Below are 18,449 nucleotides of genomic sequence, written 5' to 3' on the forward strand. Positions count from 1 at the left end.
ATTAAGTATTGTAGCAGCTATTAATGAGCAGGTCAGAGCAGAACATCTAAGGCCTCTGTGTTGATGCGACTCTCAGCCGTGAGGACGGCAAATTAGATTTAATCTTGTCTTTAGAGCGGGGTCATTTCTCTCGTGTGCCTATGTGTGTATGATTCAACTCCCTGAAAAGCTTGCCTATTGGTTCATCAGCTTCACCTTTCCCAAGTGGGAGCTTGAGACTTATGCCATGAGTAAACACAGGCAGCAAACCGATTCAGCTCTTGAGAGGAACATTCCATGCTTGGACTCCTGATGATAAGCTGAGTAAGGGAGCTGGCATAGCTGAAACAGGATCTTATGTTTACAGAACACATGGAATGGCACACCTGTTTAGCACAGTCCACTCTGAGATGCTAAGAAAAGATGATATTTTTATTTATCGCGTGCCACTAATAAGAGATCTCATTCACTGCAAAAGTGATTTTTGTATTTTTGTTTTCCAGTAAAACTATCTAGACATCTTTAAAACTAGATACATTTAATTGAAAACCAAAACAATATATGTAATCAGTAACACTTTTAGAATAATTTATTATTTATTTTAGAATAAACTTTTTAGGTAATCTGATTACTTTCGGATTACTTCATCTTTGTAAGTGTATTAAGTAGGCCTACCAATTTACAGCTATTTCACTACATTTTAAACATGAAATCTGATTATGTACATTTAATGTAATCTAATTACAAGTACTTAATTAGTGTAATCTGATTACATAATCCAGATTACATGTAGTCCAACTACCCAACACTAGTCCTGCTTTCAGAGAAATCTAACAAAATTTTGTGAGGTTTATGCTTAAAACAAGAAAAATAAAACAAATTGATAATAGCGTAAGACAAATGAACTTGTTTCCCTTTGAATTAATGAATTAGTAAATACAGTATTAGGTCTGTCCTATGTTTGCTTTAATGACACCATGCAATTGAGCACGTTTGTGTGAAACCTGATGACCATGAAATCCCAACATGATCTGAGAAAGTTCCAATGCACTGGCGTGTGGTGGACTTTTGAAATGAGGAGGCAGAGTACCATCTCAGTGTTGTTGTTGTTTTAAACAAGTCCAATGTAAATTCCTTTTTCAATTTCATTTGACATTTACATAGCTTTCAGGTTAAACCCATACAAATCTGAAATCTGATTTAACACAACATATGGTATAAAAAGTTTGCCTACATGCACATAAATGCACATAAATGCAACAACATGTATTTAAAAATACTAAAAATAGCTGTTCTCCTATAACATACTGTATATTTACCTTAAATCATAGTTTTTTATAATCCCATTTGAATAGGCTATATACATATATGCCCAAACAAAACAAACTATAGTTTTATATAAATGTTAATTGCTATGCCTTTTCTGTACAGGAAGGTATATGAAATACTTTAAGTTACACTATAAATAAGCTTGAAATACTTATATTTCTGTATGTTCATATTAACACATGTCAGGTGTATTTTGTTGATTCATGTCTTTTATTTTGAAATTCTAGTTCCTGTTTCATGTCATGTGTTCCTGTTTCCCTTGTCATGTGATTTCTGTTTTCCCTCCATGTTCATGTGTCATGTTTTCATTGGTTTATTGTTTAATTAGCTTGTTATGAGTTCTGTTTGTTCATTGGTTTATGTTCTCCCATGTCTTGTATTTAAGCCCTCATGTTTTCATTGTCTGGTTGTCAAGTATTGAATGTGTATGTGAGTGTAGAAGTTTATGTCAGGCCGCGGTTATTGTCAAGTTTTTAGTCAAGCCATGTTTATATTTAGTTAGGGTTTTTTGGATTTCACGTTCTGTAATTAAAACTGCACTTGGGTTCTCATCATCTTTGTCTTCATCATCATTGCCAGCAGCCAGCACACGTTACAACACTATTATTTGTTAAATCAAGTCAAATCAAAGACTCATCAAGTTTATGCATTGTATTATAAGTATTATTTTTACATTGCTTCAAAAACAATACCTACAAGAATACATCCATCCATCCATTTTCTATAGCCGCTTGTCCTGTGTAGGGTGGTGGGAAGAGCTGGAGCCTATCTCAGCTGTCTCGGGTTGAAGGCAGAGAAACACCCTGCACAGGTGGCCAGTCAATTACAGTACAAGAATACAGCAACAAGCATATATAATGTATATTTTATCTATTTGACTTTTATTTTTATAGACATCTTGTTTTTGAATCATTTGTCATCTACTCCTTGGTAAACACTGCATGTTTTATGAAGGCACGAGCTGCCACATTTAAAAGCAAGCGCTCAAGCAGCTGACTAGTACACCATTTAATGTTTCAAGTCATTTCAAGTTCATTTTAATTTAAACGTGGCCAAAAGTGCTGTTGTCTATGTTGGTTAGTTGTTTACTGTGCATATAGTTTCTCCACTTACATCAGTACATTGTGAGGACAAGAGAGCATGAGAGATGGGCATTATTGCATTGACTGATTAACAGCAAATTGAACAAATCAGCACTAATTGGAGCCAACGTCTCCCCTCATGTGACTTTTCGCTATAGTTTGCAGTTACCTCCCTCACATTCAAGCCACGCTTTAGGAGCTCAATGATATTGCAATGAGCTGAAGGGAGGCTTGAGAGATGCTGCCTCCCTCTGAAACTTTATCCGCTGGGTGTCGCTGGTTGACAGACTAACTTTAGAAAGGTGACTGCTATATACACACTATTTGAGCTCACATTTCATAATATTATATTTATTTTATTTATGTACAGTCGTTTATTTTTCTCAACCGAATTTTTGAGAAGGCACTGCCTACTTTGATTTCCAATGTGGTCTCAGACTTTTGGACCCCACTGTATATTGAATATAAAATAAGAACATCCTTCCAAAAAGCTTTGTTGGCCACTTAGATAAAACCATTGAATCTAAGGCCACGTCCACATTAATACACTTTCGGTTGAAAACGCATTGATTATAATACTTTTTCGCATCTAATCCACCCTGGAACAGCATTTTCCTCCACTGAACATGGAGACTTTAAAAAAACTTTCTCTAGCACTGCATATTTTAGGAAACGATTGCATTTGGAAATTGAAAACAGAGTTTTCAAAAGAGAACAGATTACAGTAGTGTGGACATGACCTAAATTCACTTCTAATCACCACTGTCCATCTCACACCATGACTTAGTACTTGATCCAAATTGCTTTCATCCCTCAGCTACATATTTACCCAGATTTCCCACACATTTTCCTCTCTTTCTCACTCTGCAGGAGGAGAGTCTGCAAAGGCTGCAGGAGGATGACTTGAAGCGGAAGGAGCTCACCACTCATTTTCAGAGCACGCTAGTGGACATCCAGGCTCAGATCGAGCAGCACAGTAGCCGCAACAACAAGCTGTGCCATGAGAACAGCGAGCTGGCCAACAAACTCAAGACCATCGTAGATCAGTACGAGCTCAGAGAGCAGGTACAGTCACATAAGCACATGCATACATACATGGACATAGTTACATTATTACAATAATTACTTAATTACAAACCTATAAATAATTATAAATATAATATACAATAAATATAAGTCAGATAATGAAAATATACACAACATTATTGTGGTCAGACAAGTAAAGCATTGGTTGCTTTACAAAAAACAAAAAGTTGCTTGTTTATTTCCAGAAATCCATTTTGCAATTAAATTTGTCAATTTACCCGAGATAGACTTATTAAAAGGGCTTTTCTAAAGACGTGTCTATGTGCATGCATCAGACTGATGCTTTTGAAGCATCTCATTTTGGATGCGTTGTCATAAACAGCATTTTTTTTAATGCAGTATCAAGTTCAACGTATTTTGAAACTTAGAAAAAGATATCTTGAGTTGTGCTCCATCCATCTGTTTTTGAAAGAAAGTACACATCTTCTTCATGTCATCTTTAACTCTTTGCTTTGTCAATCTGCGGTGTCATGGTGTAATTTTCCTGCAGCTACAGAGTAATTAGTTGCATGCCATTTACAGCTCAGGTAACACTTCCGTGCCATTGAGCAAATATTTCAAATAGCGTTCTTCAGGGGGGTTCTGCATCAGCTGAGCAACTGCCTTTTAGATGAATGGAAATGCTAACAAACCAGGGCTGGATTGGTAATCTGGCATTCTGGGCATATTCCTGGTGGGCCGACGCACTATGGGGGCGATCAGGGGCAGCTGGCCATCGGGAGAACCGGGCCGGCCGCGAAACGGGCCGAATGGGCTGCGATAAGCTGAAATGAGCCTAAAAATGGCGCCGCAATATGCTGAAGGGGGCAGCGATATGCAGAAAAGGACAGCGACTGTAACAAACATCTTTGTCTAGGTATTATAGACCTCCTTGAGTGAGACCCAGCAAAAAGATTTGACTTTTACAAACACTGCAATATCTAACACATCTGTCAAGGTGATTAAGCCACAAATCCATTTAAAATTCTTACCCCAAGGCACAGTCAAGATTAGATTGTGCTAAAAGTAGACCTGCACCATAAGCTATTGTAATACATTTAAAAAATCATCTGATTAGGTTGTCAAAGGTCTATTCTCTGGTTAACAGAGAGGGATCTGAAAATCTTTAAAGATGAAGTGTGTAATTTCTGCACCACTAGCATCTCTAAACTTTAAAAAATTAAAAATAAAAATTATTGTTTTCCAACAAGTTTTCCTCTGAACACTCCCCCTGTCTTCCAGTGGTCCCACCCAAATTCACACCATTGGTTGGGCCAATGTCTGCCTGACCTGGTCAAACAACTAGGGCAATATTTTGCTAGTGCTACAATGCCACAGTGTTTAAACTTTTCAGGGAAAACAACTTACAAATTGGCTTACTAATTGTTGTCTCTAAATATCAAACTGGGAAAGGAGAAAGTATTTTCATTTTTAAAAAATTACACAATTCATCTTTAAGTTTTTTAAGTATTCATAAATGAAATTACTGTCCAAGTCTTTCTAAAATGAGATGTTGTCTGCAACCATAGCAGTTCTTACACTATGCAGAAATGTATGCACATTTGAGAGTAGACAGCTCGTATCTGCAAGAGCTGTAATTTCACAACATGTGGAGGAGGAATCTGCACTCTCACACATTCTAAAGCTGCTATATGCACAGGCAAACATACTTCGCATCATTTGATTTTGACTTAGTGATTCACGCCCTGTTTGACAGTGAATCTTGCACCTTGGAGAACACTCTTGTATTACGTATCTAATCACAGGAGGATCGACCGGTGGAATGACAAGACTGATTTGAGGGAAGTGAAGCTCAATCTGGCATGCTGATGGGCACCACAGAGACTGTTCACAGACAACTGTGTGGTGGGCTAAAACAGGCCCCATCTTTCAACAGGAATTTAAATGACTTGGAATCAAATTGCATCATGTGTCTCTACTGCCCTCTGCTGTTTTAAGTAGAGACACACATCACATGCTCTGGCTATAGAGGGAGGTGCATCATGCTTAATATGATTTACACAAGTAAAACATGTTACTGAATAAAGATTCTTTGTTGTCTCTGGAACAACATATCTATCAACCAATCATTTCCCTCTGATTTTAAGCGTAAACCTAAGATTGGTTCATACAAATGTTATTTCTAGAACAAGAAAGGATGTTGATCAAGGAACATGTTTTACTTGTGTAAGCCACCTTTTGCAGTCTATTATATAGACTAATTCTTTATTGTTAAAAACGTGCATTGTGTTGATTGATGCAAATAAAAATAACATTATGCGGTTTAATCCTGATGAGAACCTGCCCAGCTACTAGAGGTGGAAAAACATTTTAGAATGCAGCGTTAATGTCCTGTACTCAGTTTTGGATGTTATGTGGTCTCATATATCTTGTTGTCTTGTTGACCTTTGTTATGCAAAAAAATAAAATAATAATAAGACCTTTAAAAGAGTCATTTCATGTGAACTATCTAAAATTTTCAAATTTTCCTTGACCTTTTGAAATAGGAAATCAGAGTACTATAAAACAGTTTAACTTTCAGAGCTCGAAACATCCTTCCCAAGTTCAGAAAGACCATTTATAGAAACTTAGATGTAAAAATTAGGTTTACTTCCTCATCATCTTATCAGCTTCAGTGACAGTCAGGGGCGTAACTACAGGGAGGGCCAGGTGGTCAGCTGCCCTAGGGCCTGAGGTGAGAGGGGGCCCACGAAGGCCGACCAAAAGGGAACGATGAAAACGAGCAATGAAAAACACCAAGGGGGCCACCCCCAGACAACCAACCCCCCCCCTTAACTTTATAAAGTATGATATGACACATTAAGTTTGTTTAATGTTCTTTCCTGTATTCAAACAGAGTTTAGAGAAGATCTTCAAGAACCGAGATCTACAGCAGAAACTGTCCGATGCCAAACTGGAAGAAGCCAACATGCTACTTAAGGAAGCCGAAGAGAAGCACAAGAGAGAGAAGGAATATGTAAGACATACAGTTCTCTTATTCCTGCTCTTCAGATGTGCCTAAAGTAAACTGAAGGGCAAATAAAGTAATTTGCATGTGCTTAAGAGGTATTCATTTATAGCAATATCTTACATGGAACTCACTTTTAAACTCTGAAGAAGAGGCATACATTAACATCTCGACATTTGTGTTGTTAGTTGCTTAAAGAGGCAATTGAAAAAACAAAGAAATGCTACGCAATGAGGGAGCAGGAGTTACAGATGAAGAAACAGGTAAAGTCGAGTTCTTGGTCTCTCTCACCGGTCTGTGTGTGTGTGTGTATCTTGTCTTTAACCAGTTACTTACTCAAGCTGCTGAATGGAAACTACAGGCTAAAGAGCTGAAAGAACAGCACACAGTCATGCAGGCTCAGGTGAATATTTACTGCTGTGCCATTACCCACCATCCCACATTCGCTCCTTCCTAGCTGTGGCATTTATATAGTTGTCCATTTGAGCAGTATGACAAACCACAAAAACAAATAAATCAATGGACAATCCTGATGCACACCCACTAGGCATGATTGCATTAAATGTCTGTATGTCTGTAGAGATAGATAGATAGATAGAGCGAGCGAGAACATCTCATCATCTCTGAATCAACAAAAAATATTAACAGTGTTCTTCACATTGGGTTTGACAATGAGCTAATTATGGTGATGGCTGTAAAGGCTTCCTTCCTCAGTCTGCAACATCAGACAGAAAACTATCATCAGTGCCGGGTAGATAACTTGTAATTTGTAATCAGGTACTGATTACAATTACATGACAGAAAATGCTATTAGTAATGTAATCTCGTAGATTACATTTTTGGATTACTTTCCACCTAATTCTGCCTGGTTTAATCGTTTGCTTATGTCCACAAATTCAGAACAATTATTGCAAATGTGAAAAATATGAAGGGAGTTTTTATATTTCCCACGTGATGTTGATAGAGGTCTAGGCCCTCCACCAATGACAGACTCAAATATGTTTGAGTTTAACAGACATTTCTTATTGGAGTTTCTAAATTATGGACAAATTCCCAGGGAACGTTAACACAAATGTGGTCATGCAATTTTGCCATTTTACAAATGCTATCCATGTTTGATAAGAGGTCAGACCAGTTATATTTGTGAATCAGTGTCACAAAAATGTCTCAAATTTATTACTACACCAAAAGTGCATTCATGTACATTTTTGAAGCTGACTACAAAAGCAATTTAAGAGACTAAAAGTAACTTTACAGCGCTAATCCAATAGAACATTTTGATGCATTTGATAGACAAAACCCTTTCAAAGACATTGCAACACATGGTTATATTACACACAGTGTGATAATTCAAATAATAATTGAAATAATGTGTTTGAGTTGGTTAGATTTGTGATGTAAAGTTAAAGAAACATGCAAACATTCATCCAAATGCTTTTTTCAGATTAACAATATTGATTCACCCACTTAAACAGAAAAGCAAAACATATTCATAGAATCAGTTATAACCCCCATTTTTCCCTTTCCCCCTCCCAATCCCCAACCTCATCCTGACCCTCAACAATATCCCTGTCATCACAACTTGAGTTACACACACACTCAAAATAAATATAATAATAATAATAATAATATATATATATATATATATATATATATATATATATATATATATATATATATATATATATATATATATATATATATAAAAATAATAATCACACACATTTAAAATTGCACATCTCTCTCCACAGCCCCTCCCCGAGAGCCCTCTAAAATAGCAGCCCCATTTTTTTATTAAACGAATCTAAGTTGCCTAGCCTTCTACATGACATCTCCTTGAATGCTGCTACCCTGCCCATCTCTGTGCACCACTCTTGAAATGAGGGCGCTCCAGCCAACTTCCATCCCCTAAGAATGGTTTGTCTACCTATCATAACACTGGCTAGGACCCAATTTTTTATGCATTTATCCCTATATTAATGCCTGCCCCGTCGCCAGTCTGGGGCAAAATGAAACTTTGAGTGCCCACATAAAATAAGTCCCCTTTAAATACCACATAAAACCCTGAACCCTTAACCAAAATTCTTGGATCTTAACACACCACCAAAAAACATGGATTGTGTCCCCATCTTCTGATTGGCATCGCCAGCAGGTGGGTGTGTCTTTAATACCAAGCCTATACAATCTAGAGGGGGTCCAACAGAATCAATGTTAAATCTTAAATTGCATAAGGCATCTCTAGATGTAGACTTGATGTTCTTTAGAATCCTAACCCACACTCCCTCCTCCAATACCACGTTTAAATCTTTCTCCCATAATCTCTTGAGAGAAGTTGAAGCTCCATCCCCCAGACTCTGAATTAGCAGGGAGTAATGCACTGATGCCTCATGACCTTTTCCAAAAGCAGTAATCACCACTCCCAGAGTATCTGCTACTTTAGGGGGGTGTATTCTACTCCCAAAAATAGTACAGAGCAGGTGGCGTAGCTGTAAATACCTAAAGAATTGAGACCTGGGAATCCCAAAATGTTGAACCATATTTTCAAAGGACCTCAACACTCCACTCTCATACAGGTCACCGAGTGTATTAACCTCCCTCACAATTCACTCTGACCAGCAGAAAGGGGACTAATTAATACCAAATTTTGGGTTCAGCCATATGCTTGAAGCAACATTTAAATAAATGTCCAAATTAAACACTCTGGACACTTTTGTCCATACAGAGTGTAAATGCGAGATAATGGGGTGTAACTGAACTTCTTCAGTTAGTTTGATAGAAAGGCTTTTCAATGGCGAAATAGGGGCAAGAACTTCCTGTTCAATACAAATCCAGGGAGGGGCTCTCTCAAGTGGAAGCAACCAATGAGCCAAATGTCTGAGACCGAATGCATAATAATAAAACAAAATCTTGGGTAGGCTTAGCCCACCTTTGTCAATCAACCTGTGTCATTTATTGAAGTGTAATCTGGGACGTTTACCATTCCAAATGAAAGACTTCGCTATGCTATCAGATTGCTTTAAGTACGAAAGGGGGACATCTATAGGGAGAGATTGTAGCAGGTAGTTGAATTTTGGAATACAATTCATTTTAATAACATTAACCTTCCCAGTCATAGATAAATGTAATGAAGCCCACCCGCTCACATTGCTCGAAAACCTTTTTATTAAAGGGTCAAAATTAACTCTAAATCACAAAAATTTGCTGGGAATAAAATACCCAAATACTTAATGCCCTGTTTGGGCCACTGGAAGGCGCCCAGCTGAAAAGCCATTACCGGGCAGTACGCTGTTAGAGCCAAAGCTTTGGATTTAGACCAATTCACTCTGTATCCTGAGAAGGAATTTATAATTCTGTAGAGGCAAGGCATATATCTAGTAAAAGCTTATGCGCCACACCTCCCGTCACTATCCCTGGAAAATCATCGTCCTTTCTTATCGCGGCTGCTAATGGTTCCAGGGCAAGACAGAACAATAAAGGGGAAAGAGTGCAATCCTGCTGGGCGCCCCTATGCAGAGTAATACTTCTTTAGATTTGATGTAGAATCCTTCACAGTTGACAGGATATTAACTTTTGGAAGGAAGAGTTTACATTGCACATTGATGTTTTTGCCCCGTGTCTCCTTAAAAATGAAATGATCTCTATAGATCCAGTGGTTAAATTCTGAGGTAGACCGCTCCATCTTCACCTGGCCGGCTAGTAGCGAGTATCAGTTCTGAGTGCAACACACACAAACCTCTCGAAGACTTACTGAACGTATATCAGCGGTGTGCTGATTTTGAATGAAAAATGTAAAAGATTCAAAAAAGAGAATGATTAGGATGATCAATAAATTATTAACAAATTACTGCTGTTGCCTTGTTAATATGTAATCATGTAATCTATAAAAAGTAAGAAGTCTGATTACAAGTAATTTAAAATGTAATTTAATCCGATTACAAATACTTGATTATTGTAATTTGATTATGTAATACAGATTACATGTAATCCATTACTACCCAGCACTGCATATTATGCCATTAAATTACCATTATTCTCAAGTGTAAATATGGCTGAGATAAATTGATTCACTACTGCTTTTATAAATAATGGTTGAGACGTTACACCCATTGGAGTGACAAAATGCTCACTTATTTTTTGAATAGGCAGATTGTCTTGACTCATTAATACAAAATAAACTGCAGCTGTATCACTGATTAATTATTTCCTCTTTACATCAAACCTATATTATAAATAATACATAACCAGTAGTTGCACAGGAGAGATCAAATCTATTTTGAATTAAACAAACTAAGCTAAAACCTTGATTGGTTCCCCTTGATGTATTTATCCAGTGTGGTGTGAAAAATAACATCAACATAAAAAAATAAATTAAAAAAATAAATAAAAACAAGCATATTAAGTTGAAATGCTATGTTAACATTCATCATACTGATGCATGTACTCTTACAGTATATGGAATAAATTGCAAGAAATTCTTTTATATAGTATGTTTTCCGGTACAAGTAGTTTCCAGGAAAAATAATGTAAGATAATAAGACTTGTTTTAAGAGAATATATCTTGAATTAAGTACTGTTCTTATTAGCAGATTATTTTTCTTGTTTAAGCATAAATCTCACTAAATTAAGTTAGATTTATGCTTAAAATAGTTTGTCAATGGGTTGAGAAAAATACAAACTTAATTCCAGATTCTCTGACAACAATCTTAATATATTATGCCGTTTTTATTGTTAAGTAAATATACAGTATCCTGTTTTCACGATGTTAAGTTTTTTTTAGTGGAAAGAAACTAGAAACTATTTGGTAGAAATGGTAGAAACTAATCCAAATATTTTTTTTTTTTTTTTTTTTTTTTTGTAGCTTGTGTTGTACTCCCAGAAGTTTGACGAATTCCAGGGTACACTGGCAAAAAGCAATGAAATTTATGCCACTTTCAAACAACAGATGGATAAGGTTTGTTACATTACACACTTTAACAGTCTGGACTCTGGAACCAATATTAACCTTTTTGTTATGAAAACAACTTGAAATGGTCTATTTTAAGTTGTACAAGTCTCACAAGATTCTGAAGACATTATTTTCTCTTTATCAGATGACAAAGAAGATGACAAAGCTGGAAAAGGAGTCAAATACATGGAAGACACGGTTTGAAAGCTGCAACAAAGCTCTTGTTGATATGATAGAAGAGGTAACTTATATACATATGATCTGTCATTATTTGACCATTAGCTCTGCACACACTTACATATTTTCCTGCTCTTAAAGAGATCTGAAAAGGCAAAAGAGTTTGAGCTCTTCACTTTGAAGATTGATCGTTTGGAGACTTTGTGCCAAGCCTTGCAGGATGAGAGAAAAGTCCTGTACAGCAAGATTAAAGAAATCCGTTTTCCAGATCAGGCCGACCCAGCACCTGCCTTGGACACGCCTCAAGAAGATGAGTTTCCAGAGCTTGTCCAACCTTCTATGCCAGCTCCAAATCCTTCTCTGACCGCTGAGATGGAGAGATTGCGAGAGGAGCAGACCCGCCTGCAGGAGTTTGCAGCCTCCTTGGTGACTCCCATAACAGATGACATTGGGGAATCGGACAGTGAGGAAGAGGAGGTATCCGAGTCTCAACAAGAGATCCCAGCAATTCCTGAGGTCCCCCAACCTGAGTCCACCAATCAAGCAGATAAATCGGTATTCATACAAGAGGAAACTTCTACCACTGAGGAAAACAAACCACAAGATGTTGGAGTAAATGAAGACAAGCCTTTGCCCACAGAGCTTGAACCAGCCCAAACTGAGACAGAATCCAAACCTCCTCAAGAGCCTCCACAACCAGAGATCACAGAACAACAGACAGGAAAACAAGAGCCAGCCCAAGAGGAACCAAGCCAAGAACAAGTGGTAAAAATAGAACCAGTCAAACAAGAGACCGTCAAACAAGAATCTACTAAGCCAGAGCCTGTCATAAAAGAAGAGGCAGTACAAGAAGAGAACAAATTTGAAGCTGTTAAATCTGAGCTACCTGAAGCAGACTCACCCAAACAAGAGCCCCTCAAAGAGGAGGATGTTCAGAAAGAGGAAGCTGCTGAGGCACAAGCAGCAAAACCTAAAGCCCCAAAATCTCAAGAGGTCAAACCAAAGGCCAGCAAACCCCAGCCTAAAAAACAAGGTCCTGCCAAGAAGAAAGGTTCTGCTAAGGGTGTGAAGAAAAGCTAAGCCAAATCATACATACTAGGTGCACCATATAGAATTTTCTATATTTTCTAAATCCGTTTGTTTTAATGTAGTTGGGGTGTTTTGCTGTTAACAAGTTGCATTTAGAAGATGACAGACTGGTCATAAGCCACTTTCCTTTAAGAAAGTTTACTTTAAGAATCCTCTTGGCTATCTTTGCATAGCTTTCTGAATGTAGTATGGACTTTTTCAAATTGCACTACATTTCCCTGCCATTAAATAAAGGTCTACTTTCGACAGTCCTAAAGTGTACTTTTTCACAAAATCAAAGACACAAGTTACAGTTATATGACGGCAAATTACACTCCATTTTTACCATTTCAGTAGAAAATGTTAGGGCTACGAAAAAGTGTTCTGGTTACTGGTTACCAGAGCATTGCTAGGTGGTTGCTAGGGTGTTCTGGATGATTGTTTATAGGCCAAAGAAAAAAAAACTAACCCAGCAAGTCTCTATGGTATTCCTTCTGCTCTCTAGATACAGCTCAGCTCCCATCTTTAATGTCAGACCAGGTCCACAGTAATCCTTGGTTTTTTTGTTTTTTTTTGCTACATTTATGACTCTCATCCACACTGGAATGGTGTTTTCCTCTACCAAAAATGGAATTTTTCTCTCCATAACCACATACTTGGAAAATTAGTGCTTGAAGTGGGTGGGTACTCACCGGTACACAGTATCTGCACTTCTGTAAATTTGCCTACAGAGTTTTCTTTCTCAGAGTCTCCCGGGACGATGTCATTTCTTAATTTAATGTAATGTCAGTGGATGAATTCAGTGCAACCCGCCAGTCACTTTTATCTGCCCCTCTGACTGATTTTGAGAAATCCAAGCACTCTCTGTGCAAAACTCAGCGGTGAGTTTAACAACACTCAGCAGCGCGTACTACAGCATCAGCGGTTGTCAAGAATCTGCGTGTTTAAGCTTGTCTGGGCATAGTTTAGTTACACTGCTCTCGAAAACATGAACCAGCAAATTTTAGGTGAGCACATTTTATTGCATTTTACTCAATCAAACATATTTATGGATATTGCATAGCCGCTAGGTGCAGACAAAACCACTGACCTAAACAAAATCTGTCAACCCGAACCTTCAAAGTAAATACACAGAAAAGTTTGCTTTTATTCTCCATTCTTCAAGTGTTAAACATGCATGTCATCAGTTCAGGGTCTGTGGTGCTCGTTAAAAGTGATAACGTGAAGCATCACTGAACCTGCATACATGCATATCTGCTTGTGTTTATTTACAGATGTGTGTCAGCATTCACAATCCCAAACATCAACAAATCAGTTTGTTCTCTGTTTATTATGGTCATCTGCACAAGTATCTGGCTCTTGCACAAATTCACAATATATGCAGGACAAGGAAAACTTTATTTTCCCCTCACTGAATAGGAGGTTAATAGAGAAAAAGAAAGAACAGACATCGCTCTCTTTTTAGTTTTACATTTATTTTATGTAAAAAGACAGTTCTACATTAGATTGCCATTGTTTTCTTATGTGGGTTGACATTGTCAAAGATACAGACTTTAGCAAATCTAAATAAGATCTAAACAATAATCCTACTTTGGTAAACATTGCTTTAACAAATTATGTTTTTATATTCAAAGTAAATCAAAACCTGTTAGCCATTTGAGGGTGTGAGGTCATGTCTGTTCTTCAGCCAGATCTTAAAAATGTTAATGAAGTCCCCTATTTTAATTTACATAAATACTTATTATTAACAGTATTTTGTTTTCCATGTTTAACATGTTAGTTACAATGAAAGTGTTAGGAAAGATAAATACGATCTGGATATTATCTTGCCCCTGCAACAAAGTAGTTGAAGAGCCCTCCCATATAGTATAAACCGCCAAATGTATTTTTTGTCAAATGTTTTTATTTTTAAAGGTGCACTCGGTAATTTTTTCCCTCATTTAAACAGTTTTACTTCTAAAGAAACATATATTGAAACATATGTATGAAATCTTGATCACTCATGTGAGATGAAGAGTTTAGTCATATCAGTAACTATTGATGGGTCGTTCATGGGTCGTTCAATCATTTTGAACGAATACTTTATGTGACTCAGAAGAACGAGCAGTCACAGAGAGTGATTTGTTCATTTTGTGTTGGCTGTGCATGCACATTGCGCAACCTCTGTTCATTTGTTAGGTGAAAAACGCATAGTCACTGTACAGGGAACAGAAATTATTAGTTCACCTTTCAACTCTTTTGGTCCTAGTCGTTCATTCTTTTGTCACGTGACAGCCGTATACGCTTTGCTCACACAGGAAACAGAAATGATTAGTTCACCTCTCCAGTCTTCTTGTCCAAGTTGTTTGTTCTGTGTCACATGACAGTGCATAGCGTATACGGCTGTCACGTGACAAAAGAACAAACAACTCGGACCAGATGACTCGAGAGGTGAACTAATCATTTCTGTTTCCTGTGTGTGCATAGCGTATACGGCTGTCACGTGACAAAAGAACAAACGACTCGGACAAGAAGATTCCACAGGTGAACTAATCTTTCTGTTTCTCATAATTTGTCCTTGGCTGCATTATCATTTTCTCCTTATTGGGACTATAATCAAAGTTTGCATAAGTAGATGTGTTGGGGTGGATTTGGCTTTTGAAAATGTAACATTTTAATTTAATTCTGCTCAAATGAACGAAATGACTTGAATAAAGATTCGTTCATTTTGCTGAAGGTCCAAGTCAGTAAAATGATCTGATATTCCCATCACTATCAGTAACCTTATAAAAGCTCTTTTATTCTCATGGGGGCAGTCATGTTAGAATCACATGACCAGCTGAATACTACTTGCTTAAACTCAGTTACGGCCCTGTTATTGGACACTATCATTTATGAATTAAATTAATCCTGGTTTACTGTGCATAGTGAATTTCTACAATGGCATTGATAACTGAAAACTACTGTATTTGAATGATGCAGCATCCAAGCTACAAGGTGTCAGTGTAAGCCATTGTAAGCCACTTTGACATAATTTAAAAAAATTACTGAGTACACCTTTAAAAAAACATATTTTGTGAACAAATGCAGTCTCTGAGTATCATTTATTCTGAAAAAAAAATAAAAATAAAAATTGAGTTTAACACTAACAAGGAGAGTACCTGCACTTTTTTTCATTAACTTCAAGCACTGTGGAAAAAGATAATGTTAGGAAACTAAAAACAAAAACCTAAATGGATGTGGACGTGGCCTCACTAATACATTTTTGTTTAAAAACATGGACTTTGCTGCAGTTACGTCTCTCATCCACACTGAAATTATATTTGTGTTTGTTCGAATACTTTGGAAAACATTATTAGAATACTGAAAACAAGTTTAAAAAAATCTTTTTTAAAAAATAATTAGTGTGTGCGTGACCTAAAGTCTTTTTCCGCATTAATCTGTGCGAAAAAAGTTTGCTACGTTTACGACACTCATCCACACTGCAATGGTGTTGTCCTCCACCGAAAATTGAGACTTTCCAAACCACTATTCATAAATGCATACTTTGGAAAACAATGAAGTTTGGTCACTTAGAAAAGTAATAGGACACCTCTCCACCGACCAAATCCCTAACCTTTAGGATGAACAACAATAAAGATTGCCCTAGCAAGAACCACTAATGATATTCTGGGCACCTTTTAATAGAAGGACATTGTGGAGTTAGATTCACCCTAAATTATATTAAATGGTCACTTATAGCATACAATAATTGCTTTTGCACACCATGATTTTTACACAAGCAGTAGTTTCCATGGCAACAGCCTAAAAAGGCAAGCAGCTTTCATGCTTGCACTCTTCAGTATGATTCAGTGTCTATACCTGCAGAGTGAATATGCATCGACCTATATTTATACTATATAAATGCATGTCCTTTGCATTCAAAAGGTGGCATAGATTATCCTGAGATACAGGTTAGCATTCTAGGTTCTAATTTAAATTTAGAATAGAATTATTTTGTTTCTATGGCAAAGATGTCTTTGTGCACATATTACGCATACATAAGCAGACACAAATACATTTCATACCAATAGAACAAACTACTTTGTTGAAAATGTAATATTCAGAGCAAGATGGAGAGAATGGAGTTATATCAGCAGGCAGTCCCATTTTCTAACAGAATATGAATTTATCTCAGGAGCAGCAGTGATTTGGTCATAAGTGTGAAAGAAGAAGCCAGCGGGTCTGTACTTGGCTTGACCTTTATACTTAAGCATAAATTATAGAGGCATTAAAAAGCTAATACCTTAATGAGTATGCCTACATTGTTAACTAAGCTTTTTAAGGAGCACCATGTATACAATCCTAACTTATGTAGCAATGTTCGGAATAGCACACTATCACACTATATACTATTTCTTCTGTATTTAGCATGTATTCTGTGCTAAGTATGCACATTTTCAGCATGCATAGAATTTCTAGATGGCCTACAGCATTTGCTAAAATGTACAGAATATAACAACCCACACTGCACAGAATACTGTTTGCGATAATGCAAGGTGCTTAACAACCTTCCATTTGCTGTGTAATTGGACTGCCAAACGGCAAGACATTTTTACACAAAATTGAATTACAAATGCAAAATTACTATAGTTGCAATATGATAACTGGACAGCACTTGTCAAATTAAAATGGCAATGTGAGAACAATACTTTTTGTTTTATTTATTTTTTTACATTATGTAGTATATCCTGTGCAGTATTCCAAAAGCAGTAAACTATGTTCATTCTGAACATAGCCTTTGTGATTTTTTGATTTTGATGGAATCTTATCTTCATAAGCCTTAAAGGGATAGTTCACCAAAAAATGAAAATGCTCTTATCATTTACTCACCCATATCCCAGATGTGTATGACTTTCTTTCTTCTTCAGAACACAAATAAAGATTTTTAGAAGAATATCTCAGCTCTATAGGTCCATATAATGCAAGTGAATGGTGATCAGTCCTTTGTAGCTCCAAAAATCAGAAAAGGGAAACAGAAGTAATCCATAAGACTCTAGTGTTTAAATCCATATCTTCAGAAGAGATATAATAGGTGTGGGTGAGAAACAGATAAAAAATAAAAAAAATCTCCACTTTAACTTTCACTTTTACATCTGAAAGTCACATGTGGTTAAAAAAAGACTTAAATATTGTTCTGTTTCTTACCCACACATATTATATCGCTTCTGAAGATTTAATTTAAGATATAATAAGATTTAAACACTGAAGTTATATGGATTTCTTTTATGTTTTCCTGATTTTTGGAGCTACAAAGGTCTGGTCACCATTTACTTGCATTGTATGAACCTATAGAGCTAAAATCTTTTTCTAAAAATCTTAATTGGTGTTCTGCTGAAGAAAGAAAGTCATACACATCTGGGATGGCATGAGGGTGAGTAAATGATAAGAGGATTTTCATTTTTGGGTGAACTATCTCTTTAGAAATTGCATAAAAGCAGTACATTCGACTAGCTATCACAGTCAAGGACAGGCCAGCAAATGGTTTGGCAAATAGGTGCTACGTATATGTATTTATGAGGACACTTCATCATTATACAATAAAAAATGTGTTTTGATCTCACATATTCTTTGTCTTCCAAGATTCATAAACCAAATGTTGTCCACATGAGAGCACTGCTTGATTACTTTATCAAAGACACTGCCTCATTTGCAATACTGATGTTCATTGAGAGTTGCTATTTGATATGTAAATCCAGGATTATATAGACAGGCCCTGGGAGGAACAGGATTGTATAAAGGAGGTTTTAGATTAAAAAGATAACTGACCAAGCCTTGGGATAATTAATAATTACGCTGTAAAGAGGGAATGCTTCTT

General features: G+C 36.7%; 1 protein-coding gene across 3 annotated transcripts in view; it reads left to right on the forward strand.

Moving 5' to 3' along the window:
• Nucleotides 1–14,908, forward strand: part of LOC127416454 (beta-taxilin-like) — a 32,835-nt gene extending 17,927 nt beyond the window's left edge. For 2 of the 3 annotated variants that reach the window (XM_051655828.1, XM_051655830.1), the window contains exons 5-10: nt 3,261–3,455; nt 6,313–6,432; nt 6,752–6,826; nt 11,282–11,374; nt 11,514–11,609; nt 11,687–14,908. In XM_051655828.1, the coding sequence (XP_051511788.1) occupies nt 3,261–3,455; nt 6,313–6,432; nt 6,752–6,826; nt 11,282–11,374; nt 11,514–11,609; nt 11,687–12,625 (1,518 nt within the window). In that variant the 3' untranslated portion in view covers nt 12,626–14,908. Of the gene's footprint in view, nt 1–3,260; nt 3,456–6,312; nt 6,433–6,611; nt 6,687–6,751; nt 6,827–11,281; nt 11,375–11,513; nt 11,610–11,686 lie in introns of all 3 variants that reach the window. The other variant, XM_051655829.1, reaches the window with a different exon arrangement.
• The last annotated feature ends 3,541 nt before the right edge of the window (nt 14,909–18,449 follow it).

The sequence above is a fragment of the Myxocyprinus asiaticus genome, chromosome 25 (genome assembly GCF_019703515.2).
Source record: "Myxocyprinus asiaticus isolate MX2 ecotype Aquarium Trade chromosome 25, UBuf_Myxa_2, whole genome shotgun sequence".
NCBI classification, from domain to species: Eukaryota; Metazoa; Chordata; class Actinopteri; order Cypriniformes; family Catostomidae; genus Myxocyprinus; species Myxocyprinus asiaticus.